At 38.1% G+C, this 19,247-nt stretch overlaps 3 protein-coding genes across 4 annotated transcripts; 2 read left to right on the forward strand and 1 right to left on the reverse strand.

Annotated features, from left to right (window-relative positions):
* The first annotated feature begins 952 nt into the window (after positions 1-952).
* LOC119073831 (endoplasmic reticulum metallopeptidase 1-like) lies at positions 953-5,221 on the forward strand. 2 transcript variants are annotated; one of them, XM_037179639.1, is made up of 13 exons: positions 953-1,093; positions 1,926-2,070; positions 2,134-2,848; positions 2,919-3,073; positions 3,148-3,301; positions 3,362-3,591; positions 3,652-3,832; positions 3,884-4,209; positions 4,268-4,370; positions 4,437-4,539; positions 4,599-4,829; positions 4,885-4,954; positions 5,012-5,221. In XM_037179639.1, the coding sequence occupies exons 1-13, from the start codon at positions 1,062-1,064 to the stop codon at positions 5,171-5,173; spliced, it is 2,607 nt and encodes an 868-aa protein (XP_037035534.1). In that variant the 5' UTR covers positions 953-1,061; the 3' UTR covers positions 5,174-5,221. The 2 variants fall into 2 exon arrangements, with proteins under 2 accessions (XP_037035534.1, XP_037035535.1); XM_037179640.1 differs by having other exon boundaries at positions 5,000-5,020.
* A 2,051-nt stretch (positions 5,222-7,272) lies between these two features.
* On the forward strand, positions 7,273-9,661 carry LOC119073843 (chromatin-remodeling complex ATPase chain Iswi-like). Its single transcript, XM_037179682.1, has 4 exons — positions 7,273-7,536; positions 7,600-7,787; positions 7,847-9,051; positions 9,115-9,661. The coding sequence occupies exons 1-4, from the start codon at positions 7,468-7,470 to the stop codon at positions 9,492-9,494; spliced, it is 1,842 nt and encodes a 613-aa protein (XP_037035577.1). The 5' UTR covers positions 7,273-7,467; the 3' UTR covers positions 9,495-9,661.
* A 2,609-nt stretch (positions 9,662-12,270) lies between these two features.
* LOC119073833 (endoplasmic reticulum metallopeptidase 1-like) lies at positions 12,271-15,999 on the reverse strand. Its single transcript, XM_037179644.1, has 11 exons — positions 15,857-15,999; positions 15,612-15,765; positions 14,643-15,357; positions 14,426-14,580; positions 14,216-14,369; positions 13,890-14,119; positions 13,630-13,810; positions 13,238-13,566; positions 12,968-13,173; positions 12,611-12,908; positions 12,271-12,551 (listed from the first exon to the last, which is right to left on the reverse strand). Exons 1-11 carry the CDS (start codon positions 15,877-15,879, stop codon positions 12,390-12,392), a joined length of 2,607 nt encoding a protein of 868 aa, XP_037035539.1. The 5' UTR covers positions 15,880-15,999; the 3' UTR covers positions 12,271-12,389.
* Positions 16,000-19,247: the final 3,248 nt, after the last annotated feature.

Below are 19,247 nucleotides of genomic sequence, written 5' to 3' on the forward strand. Positions count from 1 at the left end.
AAAAGTGAAATATATTGGGGAAAATGGTACTAAGAAAGTTTTTGTTAACAGAGAGGTAATTGGTTATGTGTGTGGGGTTTCAGGTATCACATATGTGGATATATATAACTATATTCAGCTATATTGAGCTATATACAGGTATATAGAGCTATACAATAGCATATTACTCTGTGAAATGTTTATTTATAGTGAAATATAGGTAAATATAGCGGTATATAGCTGTTAAAATAGGAATTTATGAAAGTTGACTTCGTACGGGGCTGTCTATATTGCCTCCGGCAATTTATTTGTATATGATAACAAGGCAAAGAGTGGATAATGTAAGTGATTTTAAAGGGAGAATAGTTTTTCAGCAGAGAAGAAAATGAAGTACGAGAAATGAAGAGTTTCACATTAAAGGCTTTTGATACGAATAGGTGTTTCGTACGGGTCGGCGTTAGCTCTGTTTTTAAAAGTGGTTTTGGCTTCTAGGGCCGAAGTCCTTTCTAGGCACATATAAAAAAGTCAAATAGAAAATGCGTCCGATTTCGGTAGGCTGTTTTTCAAAAGAATCCCTCATTGTAATCCGATATTCACCACAATGGGAAAAACAATGTCGATCTCACTAACGCAAAATTGCTAGTGTGTTTTCGGCTTAACGAGTGTGTTTTTGCGGATTTGCATTACCTTTAAGTGGTCTATACTGCGGCGAACGATAGCCAACTATAGTGTAACTGATGATGCCAATTTCACTTTGTCGATTCATCTAAGGCCATAAAATTGTGCGACGACTTTTGCATTTTGCTCCCGACCTTAATCCAGTCGTTTAAGCCAGCTCTAAATCAAGAGAAAAAAATGTGTTACTCATGCGTTTTCAGGCCTTTATTTGATAACGAAATTATCGTCGAGATTCCACCAATCTTATATTTATTAATGGTTATCACACAGCACTCCTGCTAGATATCTGATCTCATTTTGAATTATAAATATAAAAAAAATTAACTCGACAATTAAACTTTCAGTTCCACTTGTGTCGTTCAACAATTGTGATGTGAATTAAACTGAACTCATTCAATTTGAATATGGATAAGCAAGACGATAATTCCGTCGACAGGTAAATTTTATATTTATCCAGTTGTATATGTAGTGAAGTTGATCAATAGACGAACAAAATTAGAATATAAACTAGACCGATCCAACAACGACTGTAGACATGCCGTATTACACAATCACGGAACATATTGCTTTAATATGAAAAAAAAAATGTTCGTTTTGTTTGAAGAGTTGTGTGTAGTAAATCGCGAATATAAACATTTCGGATGCACTATACTGTTGTTTATCGCTACGATGAGTTTCCATTAAGTCTCGCGAAATATTCGAAATTGAAATGTTCGTAAACCAAATTGTTTTCCTTGTTGCGCATCACACAATTCACATTTTTTCCAAACTTAAACGTAAAACTTCCAGACTAACTTTATCGGAAAAATGTAAAGTAGAAAATTCGATCGTCGGCTTTCGCATAACCGGAGCAATTTATGGAACCAATACTTTCATTGAACAAAACTTTTTTTTTATTCAGCACTGGCGATTGAATTATTAAATTTCCTTAATAGCCAAGCTGCTACCCGAACCATCGATTCCCGAAATAAATACTGTGGGCCCTCCGTTTTTCTTTTTATCATTTCGCCAATTGCTCATGTTGCTAATGTAATGTTATCATTTATACAAAAGTTTAATGTACGAAAGGTGTGAATGAATATGTGTTCAGTTCAGGAAGCAAATCTTATCAAAGTTATTCAATCGATGTATTGGCATTCAAAACAATTTATGGCATTTTGAATTTATCTATGACTTCAGTTATCACTAAATAACCGACGATATGAATGCGAATAAAAATGAATGATGGAAAATGTCGAACTCGTTGTGATTAAATGTTGATTTTTCAGTGGAAAGACACATAAAGCTCCCGTTGAATCTGAAACAATATCGATTTATTGGCTACCGGTGTTTATACTGCCGTGGATCGTATTGTATATTGGGACACTATTAAGTTATCAGACGCTACCAACTCCAATATTACTTGAAAATGAGGTTCGTTAGTGCAAAAGTAAGCCTGAGACTGGTACATTTCACAAAAGAAAATCGTGTTTCTAGGCGCAATATCCACATCGATTTGTTGCCGAACGGGCGAAACGATTAAACGATGAACTAACTGGCATTGGTCCACGGGTAGTGGGAAGTATAGAGAATGAAGTTCTAGCAATTCAGTTTCTCGAAAGAGAAGTTCAAAAAATCATCGAATCTCGTAATGTAATTCACAATATCGAATATGAGGTTCAGAATTCATCGGGATCGTTCGAGCTGGACTTAATGACATCCGTTTACAACGACATACAAAACTTTGTAGTAAGGTTCACACCGGCCGACCGAATTCCATCGCACTTTTTGCTGATTAACAGTCATTTCGACACGGTACCCATAAGTCCAGGAGCTGGCGACTCGGCCACGATGGTTGTTGTTATGATGGAAATACTCCGAGTACTTTCGATCAGTCCAGACGCATTCGAACATGGAATTGTGTTTCTATTTAATGGTGCTGAAGAGGTTGGACTCCAGGGATCGCACATGTTCATCACCAAACATCGATGGGCAGCAGACGTGAGAGCAGTTTTGAATATGGATTCAGCTGGAATTGGTGGGCGTGAGTTGATGTTCCAAACGACACCGAATAACTTTTGGATGCTCAAATATTACAAAGAAAATGCTTTCCACCCAACCGCAACGGTTCTATTCAATGAACTATTCGATATGAAGATCATACCGTCAGATACGGACTTTCGAATATTTAGAGATTACGGCAAAATTCCTGGTGAGTAATATTCCAATGTGTTCAACGTGACCCACACGGCAACATTTAGTAATCATGCTTATAATTGAAGGATTGGATTTCGCAATATATCGCAATGGATACGTGTACCACACTCAATCTGATCGATCGGAAAATGTGCCATTAGGGACCTATCAAAATGTTGGCGATAATATCCTGTCCTTAACGAAAGCTATTCTCAATGCTGAAGAACTGAGAGATCCAAAAGTAATTTGTATTTTTAATGAATCGAAAGTAGTGGTGAAGCGTATTCAACGGATTTTTCAACCTAATTTCTACAGGCTTACGATCAACCAAATCCAATTTATTTCGACTATCTCGGATGGTTCATGATCACTTACCCAGTAACCGTAGCCATTATCATCAATGTATTCGTGTCCATCATTTGTTTAGTGGGAATTGTACTATCAATATGGAGTCACATAAAAAATTTTGGTGAGCCGTTCGACCACGAACGAACTTGGTGAACACTAAAAAACTGAAGGCTCTCCACAGATTTGTCTGCATCAATGGTATCGATTCAATTTGGCTTGGCAATAATCATTCAATGTGTGTCAATTGTGCTAGGAGCTGGATTAGTGATAATACTCAGCATTGTCTATGATGCCTGCAATCGTTCATTGAGTTACTTCTCGAATCATTGGATCTTATTCGGAATTTTTTATTGCCCACTACTATTCTGTTTGGGTCTCGGGTGTGCCTTGCACATTACGTTCTTAAAAAAGGTTTGTAATTCATCAGTTATGCTTAAAATTCAACTTTTACAAAAATTACTCCTGTAACAGAAAGAAATCCACACTCATCTTTATGTCCAACTGTACTTACACGCCCAGAGCGTATTTTTCATTATTCTAATATTGGCCATGACTGCGGTCGGAATAAAAACAACATTTACCGTAACATTTACGTTGGCTTTCTACACATTGACCATGTTCATCAGTTTCTTTAGCAAATTGCAGCTCAAAGGTTGGTACATACCTAGAGCTATTGAAATTATTAATCGACCTGTTTGTGCAGCTAATGTCTACTGGACTCTACTCCAGTTTGTTGGGCAAGTGTTCCCGTACATGTTCTTGGCATACTACACAATACTGACGCTAGAGGTCTTCGTGCCAGTTCAGGGTAGATCAGGTCCGACTACTAATCCTGATTCGATGATAGCCGTTACATCGATCTTGCTGGGTCTTTTAATTGGATATCTAATGCCAACATTTAGTCTGTTCAAAAGACCATTGCTCGTTGTGTCAGGCTTTTTGGTACTATTCGTAGTCGCCATTATTGTTATAGCAACACCAGCTGGATTCCCATTTAGTACAACTTCGCCACAGCGATTTTGGATTTTTGTAAGTCGTAACGACTTGTAATTGAACGTATGGATTGCTAAGCGGTTCTCTTTTTAAGGACACACAAAGGACGTTTCATAATTTGGATGGATCCGTACGAAAGAGTGACGACGGCTACTTTATGTTAATTATGGACCGACACACGACTGACTACATTAAGGGTAATATAGCAGCCATAATGGTCTTGATCATGTTTTCTTAACTTTTTCCTTTCCATCAATGTGTAGACACTGTACCTGAAATGTCTCTCGCAATACCAACTCAAGAACAATGTGAGACGGAATTGTTTTGCGGTGTGCCCTTGTACACAACGAGAATGTTGGCTCAATCGTAATAATTTCTGCGGTGGATCCATCGATTCCAGTGATGCAAATAATTTTCAATTTCAGTAAGTACAGCTTTTGGATACCACACGCTTCTACGTCTCGTCCGTTGCCAGTACCTACTCGCATGGAATTGGTATCAAGAGCAACAATGGCCGATAATGTTCAGCGATTGACTTTCGAAATAAGTGGTCCCGATCACATGGGTTTGTTCATCTCACCGAAATTAGGAAACAAAGTTATTGACTGGACGCCTTTAGACATTGTTCAGAAAAACGTGCCAAAATGGGGGGAACGGTAAGTTTTACGAAAGCAGTAAGAGAAACTCATTCACAAGTATGGCTTTCGTTAGGACATCGTACTTTGTATTTTTGGGACATGGGGGAACAAACACACCAATTGAATTCTTTATCGACGTTCAGGTATCTTTTGGAAATAAATTGCCAAAATGTGTGAAAATTCTATGGAAGTAATTTCAGGGAAACAATACAACCGATGGAATAGTTGACATGGCAATTGTTGGCCACTATACACATTATGACGAGTTGGAAAGTGCCGAATTGCAAACTTTTATAAAAAGCTTTCCGGAATGGACACAAATGACACATTGGATGAGTACGTACGAGGGCTGGGTGTTTTAAAAAGTCGAAAAGTGCTCGAGCTTTACAATAAATGATTGAAATAAAAAATCGGAGTTTCTTAGTCGTGATTTCCACTTACGGAAAAAACACTCCGTTTTCTCTTTAACCTGTCACATGCGGCTATTCATCTTTTATCGACATCTTTAACTACGACAAAAATAATTAGAAGGTCTGGGCCGTATGATAAAAAATGTTAAAAAATTGAAGTACAAGATTTGAAATTAACAGATTAAAAATTCTTGATCGATGGAAGTAATAAGCCCGTTTAATCAAGGCTATAAACTTTGAGGATCACAATTGATGATAAAATGGCGGATTTCATGTGATGATTCTCTTCGCCCGGATAATGTAGTGAATTTTTTCTGTATGTAAAATCATAAGAAGTGGTGTGTTCCCGCTTATCTAATAAAATGGCGATCTGTGTGACCTTGACCTTCCACAAAATTTAAAACCTTGCGTTTAATAATACTGGTCATATGCTTGCCGTCTGTAACATAACAAGTTAAACAATAAGGCGTAGTTTAGCTAAACGGAGCCTAAAAAGAGAGGGTGGAAATCAATGGCTCCTCGGCGTTTTCCAAACTTTCATCAAGAGAAACGTGGAGAGAGTGGTTGAACTCACTCGTACATGTAGAATGGAAGAAATGAAAAGCGAGACGCTATTGTTATGTGGAACGAATAAACAATAAATCGACGGAAGCAAGCAAAACCCACGAAATATAAAGATTTATTAGACCCGTACGAAGTACTGGAGTCTTATAGGTTTACGCATACGTTTGTAACACGTCGAATTGGACTCCCTGAGTAAGAGGAAACCTATTGTGGTTGTCTAGAGATGTCAAATCAGTGAAGAAAAAAAATGTCCGTCTGTCTGTCTGTCTGTCTGTCTGTCCGTTTTCTAACTTGAGTAAAACACATCCGATTTCTAAAATTCTTTTTTTCCCCGTTTGGTATTATCAAAAGACAGGCTAAGTTCGAAGATGGGTGATTTCGGATCGACCTCTCCGGAGCTGGGGCCCAATAAGTGCCTAAGTGTTTTCGACGATATCTCCAAACATTTGAGCACTACACTTGTCAGTGATATGTCAAATAAAAGGTATTTACAATACCGATCGACAATAAAAAGTTTATGGAAATCGGATGACCGACTCGTGAGTTAGACCCCTTGGTGTGGAACAGGCACAGGGCGGCAAGCAGTTTTTGCTTGTAGGTCGGCCACATTTGAACATATTTCGTCTGTTTTAGCTTTATTAGATAGGTATTGACCGTACTAATCAGGGAAAAAAAAGTTTATGAAAATATGTTCACCGGAGCGTGAGCTAGGTCTCTTGGAGTGAGCTCTTATCTGGCTACTCGGCCGTACAGTGAAAGTGGAGTATTTTGTCAATATCTCGAGTAAATTTTGACCGAATTTCATGATTTTTTTTTTGTTTGAAAGGTATTAACGAATGTAAAGCGTCGGTAAAATTTCCGGTCTCCTAACAAAATGGCTGCCGGTGGCCATATTGGATTTTATTAAAAGTCTTGGGAAAAATGGTACTTAGAGTGTTTCTGTTAACATGGAAATAATTTGTTATGTGTGTGGGGTGTTTCAGACATTCCATATATTGACATCTATATATATCTATATTCACCTATATTGAGCTATATACAGGCATATAGAGCTATATAATAGCATATTCATCTGTGAAATGTTTATTTATAGGAAAATATAGGTAAATATAGCGGTATATAGCTGTTTAAATAGGAATTTATGAAAGTTGACTTCGTACGGGGCTGTCTATATTGCCTCCGGCAATTTATTTGTATATGATAACAAGGCAAAGAAAGATAATGTAAGTGATTTTAAAGGGCGAATAGCTTTTCATCAGAGAAGAGATTGAAGTATGAGAAATGAAGAGTTTAACATTAAAGGCTTTTGATACTAACAGGTGTTTCGTACGGGTCGGCATTAGCTATGTTTTTTATTTGAGTTTAGTAAGTCTCACTCAAGGTCGTACGAAGATTCTTACGATCGAGCTTTTCCGAAACTTTGTTAATTAAAATCACACGAAGATGTAACGAAAGCGATTAGCCTTGGTACCCACATGTAGCTACGTCTATGTACTCACCTTTCAACTCACAAGCTCATCTTTGTAACGTTCTGTCATTTGGAAACGTGCCCTTCATTTTTAACATTGATTCATCGATCACATTGATGAAGACCGTTGTTCGTGCTAGTGCAAAATTTAAATTTTTAGTGTTCGTTGTCCGTTTCATTTGATTTTATTTTCGATATTTATTTAACTGAAACCATGCGCGATCACAACGAAAATATTCAATTCGATGAATCAACCAAATTTACACCGAAAAATGCTATTGCGGTAAGTGGTGGTGTGAGGTTAGAATCAACGAATGATCGTTAAAATTTCTATTCTGATCATTAGAATCGCAATGAATTCGGAGTGAATTTAGTAGCTGGTCCTATTTCGCTAAACCCATTGAAACGAAAGATCGATGCAAATACCATTGCAGAGGTGACTACACACAAAAGAGGTCGCTTCGACAACCTCATCAACACCATGAAATGCATTTCCAAACTTTTGGAAAGCTCTCTGATTCCGACGAAGAATGGGTGAGTTCAAACTTGATGTTGTTCGGTCGCCTCAGAATATCGATATCAGTTCGTTGCAGATCTTCGTCCACATTTATCGAATCACCAACCTACATGGAAGACGGTCAACTGCGTCCGTATCAAATAACCGGCCTCAATTGGTTGATTGCATTGCATGAGAACAATTTGGGCGGAATGCTCGCTGATGAAACGGGCCTTGGCAAAACCATACAAGTCATAGCACTTATCGGATATCTCCAATTAGTTCGCAAAGTGGATGGTAGATATCTTATCATCGTTCCGCTAGCAACGGTAACAAACTGGGAAAGTGAATTCCTGCAGTGGTGCCCTTCGCTGAAAGTCGTTTCCATTTACGGCAACGAAAGTGTTCGTCAACAAGTAGTAAATAAGATTCTGAATGTTCGGCCATTCGATTGGGATGTTTGCATAACAACATACGAGACGTGCAAGTTGAAGTTTTCCCGGAAATTCTTCGCAACATTTCGTTGGGACTATGTCATTTTGGACGAGGGAACGCGAATCAAGAATGAAAAAACTGTGCTGGCGCGGATTATCAGACGTTTAACGGCGAAGCATCGTCTTATTTTGACTGGAATACCATTGAATAACAATCTACATGAACTGTGGGCGCTGCTCTCGTTTTTAATGCCGAATGAATTCAGTAGTTCCATTGAGTTCTGTGTCTGGTTTGATGACGATGCCTGTCTGGACCAAGAAGAAACCGTGCTAAATAACTTGTACACGGTTTTACAACCGCTAATGCTGCGCCGCCTAAAATCTGAAGTGGAAAAGATTCCACCGTACGAAGACATAAATGTTCTGGTGAACATAACTAACTTCCAGCGAGAGTGCTATCGCGAAATTTTGATTGAAAACATGGATATCATCGACGGAACGAATGTCATTAAAAGAGGTCGATTGAATTCGCTGTTTATGCAATTGCGGAAATGCACAAATCATCCGCACCTATTTTATGGCCCACCATTTCGTCCTAGACGCATAGTCGAAGATTCGGGGAAAATGATTGTCCTCGATATGATTCTAGCGCAGCTAAAGCGACGAAAGTCCCGCGTTCTGATTTTTAGTCAATTTACAGGCATAATGGACATTATTGAAAATTATTTAAGTCTCCATCCGGAATACGGTTACTGCCGCATAGACGGTTCCGTCAATATCGACGAGCGCACCAGTCGCATTGCTGAATTTCAAGATCCCGATTCGAAAAAGTTCATCTTTCTTCTATGCACCAGATCCGGAGGATTGGGTAGGTTTAGAGGTGTAAATTTCTGACGGAAACTTTTCCAACATTTCGTTCGTCCCATTCCAGGCATCAATTTAACAGCAGCAGATTCAGTAATTATCTACGATTCAGATTGGAATCCTCAAATGGATCTGCAAGCAATATCTCGCGTTCATCGTATTGGACAAACGAAGGCCGTTCGCGTTTTTCGTTTAATTGCTAAGAATACGGTGGACGAGAAAATGATACAACGAGCCGACATGAAATTGAGACTGAGCAATATCGTCATTGAGTCGCACGTGAAATCAAGATCAGTAACTCCCGAAAGGTTCTTACTGAGCACCGTTCGTTTTGGAACGGACACCATCTTATCGAATGATTCGCATTATGACGGTGTTGAGTGGGATGCTTTAGTGCAGAAAAATAGCCAAATTTTGGTTGATGAAATTTTCAAGAATCAAGTTTAGTGTCAACAACAAAATACTTTTATGTTTGAGACGAAGTATTTTTAACTTTTTATTTGGTTTATTTGGATGTTTTATGTAGGAGGTTATCTCCTTCCATCAATCGAGTGATTTTGTTTTTTTTTTTTTCTTTTCAATAAATTAACGTGAAAATTCAAAGAAATTTCAAATGGTTTTCATTGTAAACCGCAGATTAAACCTTCTACAAACGGCGCGGCATTGGTATTCCGGCATAGTCATTCAATCTGTTAGTTCTCTTGCAAGAGAAACATGTTTCTCATTTCTTAGTTTTGGACATTGTCGTCAATCTCATCAACAACAGATGATTAGTCGTTTCTGGGAGGTTAATGTCTTCCATCTTTACTGGGTGTCTAGTTCAACATGATTGTTTCGCATGATCGAAGTCGCTACTAATCGGTCCATCGAGCATGACCGGTAAGACATATCTATTCAGGCTAGCGGTTTTGTAAAAGATATTGTTGAAATAAAAATGGTGTTCAGTTGTTATATCCACAACCAGGTGCGGATCTTCCTATGAACGATTGTCGCGAATGCACGGCACGGTGGGGTTGAACAAAACTTAAATAGAGTCGCGACACCACCTCTGATTTTTTTTAAATATTCTTATTGAGGGACTCGATTACCATAAGGAGCCACATTCAATTCGCAAAATTTTCCAGCAGTTTCGGAGAACCGGCACTCATGGCCGTGCGGGACCGACGAGTCTATTTGAATACAGATTGTTATCGCAACGGATAGAGGGACTAATTCTAAGCTAATTCGTATCGAAATGGCTCCTCTCGACAACTTGACCACGTAGCTACAGCCAGCTAAATTCGAAAATTCGACATCTTTGAATGGTGATATGTCCAAGACGAAGAAAGTTTGAAACTCTTTGAATGGCGATATTGGTAGAGGATTCCATGCGCTAATAAACGCCGAGAATGGATTTTACAAAATTTGTCTGAATTGTACAATACTTGAACAATTTTATTGTCACCATCCTCGGCGAAACTAGGACTCATCTACAATACACAGGTTGACCCTGTCTGCAACAAAACAATAATGCTTGATCAGCCTGCAGTGTAAGCTTTACAACGATACCACACTCGCCATACCAGCCTCACAACAAGTATCTGTTACGACATTTTGTGTGCAGCAAGGTCACTCTACGACGAAATTTTCAATTTATTATCTATCTTCAAGTGCCCGTTCCTTTAGAATGAGTGGTATTGTTATCCATTCTTCATAAATAAGTGGTTTAAGTTATTTGAAGCATTTCTTACAATGATTACGTGTATCTGGAGTCGGTTAAAGCTGATTTCGCTAGCCATTAGAGGAAATTTACCCTAAAAATATGTGGAAATCAGCATTAACCGACTCCAGATACACGTAATTAATGTAAGAAATGCTTCAAATAACTTAAACCACTTATTTATGAAGAATGGATAACAATACCACTCATCCTGAAGGAACGAGCACTTGAAGATGGATGATAAATTGAAAATTTCGTCGTAGAGTGACCTTGCTGCACACAAAATGTCGTAACAGATACTTGTTGTGAGGCTGGCATGGCAAGTGTGGTATCGTTGTAAAGCTTACACTGCAGGCTGATCAGGCATTATTGTTTTGTTGCAGACAGGGTCAACCTGTGTATTGTAGATGAGTCCTAGTTTCGCCGAGGATGGTGACAATAAAATTGTTCAAGTATTGTACAATTCAGACAAATTTTGTAAAATCCATTCTCGGCGTTTATTAGCGCATGGAATCCTCTACCAATATCGCCATTCAAAGAGTTTCAAACTTTCTTCGTCTTGGACATATCACCATTCAAACATGTCGAATTTTCGAATTTAGCTGGCTGTAGCTACGTGGTCAAGTTGTCGAGAGGAGCCATTTCGATACGAATTAGCTTAGAATTAGTCCCTCTATCCGTTGCGATAACAATCTGTATTCAAATAGACTCGTCGGTCCCGCACGGCCATGAGGGCCGGTTCTCCAAAACGGCTGGAAATTTTTGCGAACTAAATGTGGTTCCTTATAGTACTCGAGTCCCTCAATAAGAATATAAAAAAATCAGAGGTGGTGTCGCGACTCTATTTAAGTTTTGTTCAACCCCACCGTGACGGGTCACAAGGTTAAATTTTCTGGTTTTTGTCCCCAGAAAATGCATTAAATCAACGCACTTCAAGCATGAGTGGTACTCTTAATAGAGTACTGAAACTGAACAGTGTATCTATTTGACAGCTGTCACTCACAGCAACACCTTTGCTTGATTTAATAAAAAACAGGCCATAGCGCTATTAAGTTCCGACCATCAGCATCAAAAGATTGTGTGCATCCACCCCTGAACACAACTCATTTTTAATGTTGAGGGTAAACCATTATGGTTCGTAAAGTTAGTTCCATAGAGTTACACTCGAGAGGTGACAAGGTGGCGCTGTCATTATTTCAACATGTCTGGCTTCCCATATATTTTTGTGGTTTCCTTCGATCGACAGCATCACCATGCCACCTCTCGAGTTCCTCTTTGTCACCTCTTTGGTTCGTGCATGTGCCAAAATGTCAAAATTTACGAACCATAATGGTTTACCCCTAATACGGGGTGTGTGAGGATTCACTCATAACAGAAGTTGAACTATCTAAAATTTAATTTTCTTATGATGAGTGCCATGATAGTCTAGACTTACCAAATTTAATTAATTCTAATAAATTGAAAGGTTGAACCAATTCGGCTCTTCCACAAACGGCACGGCTGAACTACTCATACTACTCGTTTATTTCTTATTTCAGTTGTTGAATGTATTTTAGTGTCAGAAACAAAATATTGTACTTCATTACTCCTGGCATGGTAAATTACTATTATTAGTTCTGTCGCTAACAAATAGCCCACATCAACTAGAACAAGTAGCTAGTGTATGAACACATCCATGGCGTAACGTGAGCCCACGGTGGGAAGCTGTTGATGAAATTTTGAAACTCTGCAGTTTGATATTCATCGTGATGTGTGTAATGACCGACAGTGGTTAAAGCGATACTTGGCTGAATGGAATTAGCTCTCTGGTGGAAAAACTAGTGTTATGTCCAGTTTGAAACTTAAATATATGCTCTGCCGTTACCTTAATGTCGATGAAAAAATTGTATTCCAAATTGACTTTGCCCTGGCCAATATAAATGAAATACAACGGGGCGTTCTGAAATTCTGACACACTCTTTGGCAATGATGTGGAAAAGCTCCAGTCTATGATTTCGCTGCCATTTAATGCTCTTAAAAATATTGCCACACGATCGGGACCATTCAGTCGGAATCTGAATCTAGTATTTTGATTAGTATCCAGCGCAACAGTTTCTACCAATTCTAAAATTGTTGCCATTGGAAAAACGGGCTTAGCGGATGGTATCCACGTGCTGTGATAACTAGAAGTGACTAAGAAATTTAGACAAACGAAATGGGAACATGATCAACGTAAACGTACGATTGTTCGATCATCCTAGACATGTACAATGGTGCTCCACAAAACATTTCATTCTCGCACTCATCTGCTGAGCTTACTTGATTGGCAAATTCGGGCATTAAACTTTCAACAAAGTGATTGCTGTGACGGTCCATAGGCAACATAAAATATCCCGAATTATCTCGTCTCACCGATTTGTCGAAGTTGTAAAATTGACGTTCGGTGTGCTGAGTGAAATTTCAATTTCTCTTTCCATTAGAATAAGATTTGTGATCGAGCTGTTTTACTCACGAAAATCCAGAATCTTTGCTGCGACAACTGATCTCTGTAGGGGAAACCGAGTGGTGTCGCCATTAGAATGATAAAGACGAAAAATACGAACAGAAATCCACACATCCAAATGACTGGCCGTCTAAATATGCAAAGTGTTTGGATCAATTGTCCAGCCAATAGTATACCCGTAGAGCCAGCAACTATGGCAACGAGAATTTCCGGATTTGTTGTCGGTCCCGACCGCCCTTGGATCGGTATGAAATTGTCTAAAGAGTAAACGGCATAGTATGCGTAGAAAAGGAACGGAATCACTTGCCCTATAAAATGAACGAGTATCCAAATAGAACCTGTAATATTGCATGGAGAGATAGCATCAGTGGTTACGTCTAAATGTACCGCTCCGTACGTACCTCTTGATTGTAATCTGGTTAACAGATTAATGAACGTCGTCAGCGAGTAAAAAATCAAAGCGAACAACAAAAGGAACGCTGATCTTAATCCCATTCCAGTCATTACCAATATTAATATGATGTAAACGATGCATTGCGAATGGAGAAACATTTGAATGTAGCAACTCAAACTAATTGCTTTCTAATTGCATTTTGAATGAATGGTAAATCAAGTTTAAGAAAGAAACCACTGCGGTGTAACAAATCGGCATTTTTTATACCTTGCTCTTGAACGACACGTATGTTGCCGGTCCGATACCCAGGCAGAATATTAAAGGGCAATAAAATAAACCGAATACCAGCCATTTATTGGAAAACCAACTCATGGAACGTGAAACAGCATCGAAAATAGTTGCCAATAAAAGTACAACTCCGATTGCAAGGGCAATTGAGAGTATTTGGATCAAGAAAACCACCGTAAATTCCAGAGTTAAATGGCACCACTTTAGATCTGAAAGGAATTATGACTTAATATTGCATGCATCTGGGGCTGACCAGTTGTTGTTGATGCTGTTGATGGTTGTTCATTATAGGTGAAAATACGAACCTAAATTGTTTCTGAAACTTATCAGTGACAATGCAACAGCTACCAGGGCCACTAACGCTACGATAACGTTGATAACTATGGCAATTGTCGTGTTATAACTTATCATAAACCATCCAAGGAAGTCATAGAAGACAAGCTTTTCCCCCGGTAGAGTCTAGACAAAAACATAAATTTGAAATCAAAGGTCAAAAATCAATCCAACAAAGTTACATCGGCAATAGACAACTCAGGTGAGTTCGCAACAGCTCTAGTTAATGCTAAGATATTGTCGCCACCATTCTGGAACGTACCGATCGGAATCATATCCGAAATATCATTTCTAGTGTGGTAGACGTATCCGTCTTTATAGACCGCAAAGTCCATGCCTGCATCAGAAGATTCATCAAAATTTATCGGTAATTCTAAAAAGAATGAAATGACGGCCGACCTGGAATTCTTCCATAATCTCTAAATATTCGGAAGTCCGTGTCCGATGGAATAACACCGGTTTGGAAGATCTCCTCACCCAACGACGTAGACATTGGACGAGGTGCGACACGGTTGTAATAATTCATCATCCATTGATTGCGTATCGTCGATTGGAATAACACTTCCCTGCCACCACTACCAGCCGCATCCATGTTGATAAAAGCTTTAACATTTTGAGCCCATCGGTGCTGTGTGATGAATGCATGCGATCCGTGCAGTCCATTTTCTTCAGCGCCATTAAACAAGAAAACCACATTATGACGAAACGGTGTGGTACTTTTGGACATAACGCGAAGAGTTTCCATCATAACCGAGACAAATGTACACGAATCGCCTCCACCAGGACTCACTGGAACAGAGTCAAAATGTGTATTCAACAGTAAACTGTGCTCTGCGGTCGCATTGGAAGGACTTAGTCGGACAATGAAGTTTTGAATGTTTTGATAGACCGTTATCATTGTGAACAATTGAAAACTTCCTGAGGCGACCTGAACGTCTATTTCGATGTTGTGGACCGGATCCTTGTCATTGATTATATCCTGTGCCTGTCTTCGCAGAATTTCAATAGCCACCACCTCATTCAAATGGCTACCAACCACTTTCGGTCCAATGTCTGTAATCTCTCGGTTGTAGATCTGCGCTCGCTCACCAATAAATCGATCCGGATGGTTTTGCTGTGCATTTGTATCCGATTATACACAGTGGTTATTTTAAAGAATTTTAATTCGGAAAATTCCGAAAATTCTGAAAAAATTCCGAAAAAGTTCTGAAAAATTCGGAAAAATTATTTCAGAATTTTTCAGAAATTTTTCGGAATTTTTTCAGAATTTTCGGAATTTTCAGAATTAAAATTCTCTAAAGTAAGCCCTGATTATACATTGATAGATATCACACCATTTTCAGCTTTCGAATACATTGTTTTACTAACCTCATCTTGCTGTAGAATTCCTGTTGGTAGCGCATTGTAAATAACCAATAGAACGACAGTTAATATCACCCACGGAATGAAAAAGCACGGACTCCACCATATCGAAAGGGTTTGATGGTTTTTGTTGATTCTAGTCAACTTTTGGTAGAAATTTCTATGTTTGAAAACACAAACAGAAACATGGTTGAAAAGTTTGAAACGTTCCGTTTCAGAAGCATAAATAAATTCAACGGAAAATGAAATACTTGGAATTTTTAATGGACATCATCCACTCGATTGAAAATACTTTTAATTAAATTACTTATCGTAAGTTCAACACAAAAAGAAACGTTGCTCACCACAAGTGAAACATATTTCCACTGATGTTCCGTTTTTATTTTTATTTTTCGTACCGGCTAAAGACTTTTATCTACCAGGTAGAGATTATGCGATTTTCGTGTTTAAATCGATTCAATTTGATAAAAATTAGTTTTGTGCATTTTCTCCTCATGGTGTGAGTGCTAATCAAGTAGAAATTCGCATTCGGTAATACGTTATTTGATGTCTAAAATTTTAATGTTTCTTGAAATTCGAAGCGGTACGTGTGTTTCCGACGAAAAAGGAAAAGTTTAGATAGCTTACGTGCTCCGCAGTGAGATCACATTTTATTTCCAATTGGAAAAATTATTTTCGAGCTTTATGTACAACGCAGTCTCTGCCATATGAAAATATAAATAAAAATGGTAATCGGTTTCTATACGGAATGCATTTTCCACCGTTTGTTAGCCTTGTTTGTCTCTGACATGTAAATTGAGATCTTCTTTGATAAATAAATCGAACAAAATATTTGAGTGAGACAGTAAAATTCTAAGTGGAATTCGAAGTACGCATCGTACCAGAAAGTATCTCCAATTATGTCGACTTCATTCAAGAGACAAAAGAAACTGGAAGGAAATATGACTGGGTAATATGTTGCAACAATACAAGTCTTCCAGTTGTATCTCAGCAGAAAAGAATCTCGATTATTTTCTGTAAATTCTGTGACTTCTACGTATTGCGATATTAATATTCCAACAATCTACGAAAATTATCAACGTAATTGAAATTGAAAAGTCAGCAGATGCAATAGAAAATTCCGTTTTGTATGGAAAATATGCAGAAATTTACCACCTCTACAATTTCTGTCTGAAAGCGTTCTTTGAATTTGAATGCCGTTCGAAGAAGAGGTGTACATCTTATATTAAACAACAATACTTGAAACTTTATGTGTTTATATCGTATGCAGCGCAGAGTTACAATTAAAATGCTTTTTACATGGTAATACATTGAGGTAGATAAGCGGTGCTCGCTAATTTAGCACACCGTATTATTTTGGGATATTGGAAAGCACCGGTACAGTCTGATGTCATTCGTAATTGAGCCGAAAATAAACGCACGAGATAGTACGACCTTTAAGATATGGTTTGAGATTGATTTTACTTAGAGATTAGATAACAGTGGAAGTTAATTTCGAACAGCTCGGTTTTGGTAAAAATGAATGTGAAATCGTGGGCAATAATTATCGTAGTGTAGTCGATCACGCAAATTTTAAGAGGGAACGTTTACCGAAAGAGTTGCGACAACTCATTGATGGGGGGCTGCTGGGGGCATCGAAAAAATGGGCTTTACAAGCAGATATGAAAAATTCCACACCATATTACGCTAGCCCCATCACTCCTTTAAATATATAGTGTTGACGTGCCTTTAGCATGGATGCATAGAACTGTGCGCCGGTCTCAGCCGATGAGGTCGGCGGATAATTTGACGCCGGTGGGTATCGGCGGCCGGCTACGTCAAAAAATAATTCGGCGTCGGCGGCTAAATCGATATAACTGAATAAAAGATCCAAAAGTTTTCAAAAACTCAATTTATTGAAGTTCGTCGAAAGTAACGTAATTTGTGTAGAGGAAGGTTGCTCTTTGATGTACATGTTAGTGATGTAGAAGAGAATGTTCAGACCTAAATTGAATTGAGTTTCGAACCTGAACTTGACCTGTTTGGAGATTTCACAGAGGATAAGTTCTTTGATGTGGTACCGGCACGTATAACAGAATTTTTTTTAACGATGTTTTTACTAAAGTCATAGTTGTTTTGTATAAACAAAAAAATTGTTAGCATTGCTTAGCAAAAGGCTCGACTTTCTACTAATCCAGCAATGAAAATTTTTCTTTTGCTACTAGTCATCAGGGTAGACAGTATTCTTTTTGCCAACATTGAAAGTGTCGACATTTCCTTAGCATAGTTCTTACAAAAAATCGATATTGCCGACCAGCAAGTTATAGTAAATAGTGAATCTCACGGTCGCCCTCATTTTCTGATTTCCTCATTCTTACTTGAATGTTTTTCGACCATTTCTTCAAAAAACTTTGATGAGGATTTCAGCCGATACAGCCGCTAACCAAACGTCGGCTAATGGCGGCTGAGAGTGTATCAGCGGCGACTACCGGCTGATCCTAAAATCGGCTGCCGTGGCGGACGCGGCCGGCAAGCGCACAGTTCTATGTCTGCATAAAGCGGAGAGATATGTGTTATAGCTCAAATGAAAGGTAAAAAAAAACCTGCATGTTTAAGTCGAATTTACACAACGCTAAATTTCAGGCTAAATTTGTGCGAAAAATAAAATATTTTCGATGATAACAGGGAGGTCATGAAAACTGACACAGATTTTGAGTTTTCTTGAACCTAGGTTACATCCCCACAAACATTTCTATTCCTTAGTGAAAGCTAACACATTTCAATCCCAAACGATATCTTTTTACTTCTTCCAAAAAGGATGCGAGTGCAAACTTATCATCAAAAATATAATATTTTTGCGTCCAAATGTAGGCTAAATTCCTTTTAAGAGAATTATGAAAATTCCGAAATAATCAGCTCTGGTCAGATGGTTTATACCTTCAAAATATCTGCTGTTGAATGTGGTCAATTGTATCTACTCTTGCCACCGTTAGTTGCTCAAAACGAAAATTCTGCTTCCTGAAATTAAAACCATTTTTTTTCTACATTGATGCAGCGTTGTGTTGCTAAGTAGGGGCTTCGATTTTTATTCGCGGTCATTTACTACTCTACTGATGTCTAGGCATGGGCGATAATGATAATGATTATCGATAATTATCAATTATCGATAATCGATAATTATCGACTTTTTTGTATAAAAAATTATCAAAAAATATCGATAATCGATAATTATTGATATTTTGATAATTATCAAGATAACGATAATTCGATATATCGATATTTCGGTCCGAAAATCCGATATTTATCGATATATTCCGATTTATCATGAATTTTCGGATAAATATCAAAATATCGACATTTTGATAATTATCGAATTTCGATATTTTGATAATTATCGATAATTATTAAATTATCGATAACGATATGATTAATCGATTATCGATAATTTCTTTCGATTGATATTATCGATAATTTTAAATGTCTCCCATCCCTACCCCTACTGATGTCATGTGCATGTTTAAAAGTTTTTGATTCAATACGCTTAGTTGACCTCTCCCTTCCCTACAACAGAACGTATTTTTACAAAAATGAGTCATTTTCTGGTAACGAGTACACATTTCTGAGATACACTGATGTGTAAGTTTCATTAAAACGGTTCAAGTT

Source organism: Bradysia coprophila, unplaced genomic scaffold (genome assembly GCF_014529535.1).
Source record: "Bradysia coprophila strain Holo2 unplaced genomic scaffold, BU_Bcop_v1 contig_138, whole genome shotgun sequence".
Taxonomy (NCBI): Eukaryota; Metazoa; Arthropoda; class Insecta; order Diptera; family Sciaridae; genus Bradysia; species Bradysia coprophila.

What these genes read in the sequence shown, in the direction of transcription:
- LOC119073831 (XM_037179639.1), top strand. Translation starts at nt 1,062, where the DNA reads ATGGATAAGCAAGACGATAATTCCGTCGACAG. An exon ending in AAGAACTGAGAGATCCAAAA is followed by an intron (nt 3,074 to 3,147) that starts GTAATTTGTATT and finishes TAATTTCTACAG; the next exon opens with GCTTACGATCAACCAAATCC. An exon ending in CACAGCGATTTTGGATTTTT is followed by an intron (nt 4,210 to 4,267) that starts GTAAGTCGTAAC and finishes TCTCTTTTTAAG; the next exon opens with GACACACAAAGGACGTTTCA.
- LOC119073843 (XM_037179682.1), top strand. Translation starts at nt 7,468, where the DNA reads ATGCGCGATCACAACGAAAATATTCAATTCGATGAATCAACCAAATTT. An exon ending in CTGATTCCGACGAAGAATGG is followed by an intron (nt 7,788 to 7,846) that starts GTGAGTTCAAAC and finishes AGTTCGTTGCAG; the next exon opens with ATCTTCGTCCACATTTATCG. An exon ending in CACCAGATCCGGAGGATTGG is followed by an intron (nt 9,052 to 9,114) that starts GTAGGTTTAGAG and finishes GTCCCATTCCAG; the next exon opens with GCATCAATTTAACAGCAGCA.
- LOC119073833 (XM_037179644.1), bottom strand. Translation starts at nt 15,879, where the DNA reads ATGATGTCCATTAAAAATTCCAA. An exon ending in ATGTCCATTAAAAATTCCAA is followed by an intron (nt 15,766 to 15,856) that starts GTATTTCATTTT and finishes TTTCAAACATAG; the next exon opens with AAATTTCTACCAAAAGTTGA. An exon ending in AGCAAAGATTCTGGATTTTC is followed by an intron (nt 13,174 to 13,237) that starts GTGAGTAAAACA and finishes AATTTCACTCAG; the next exon opens with CACACCGAACGTCAATTTTA.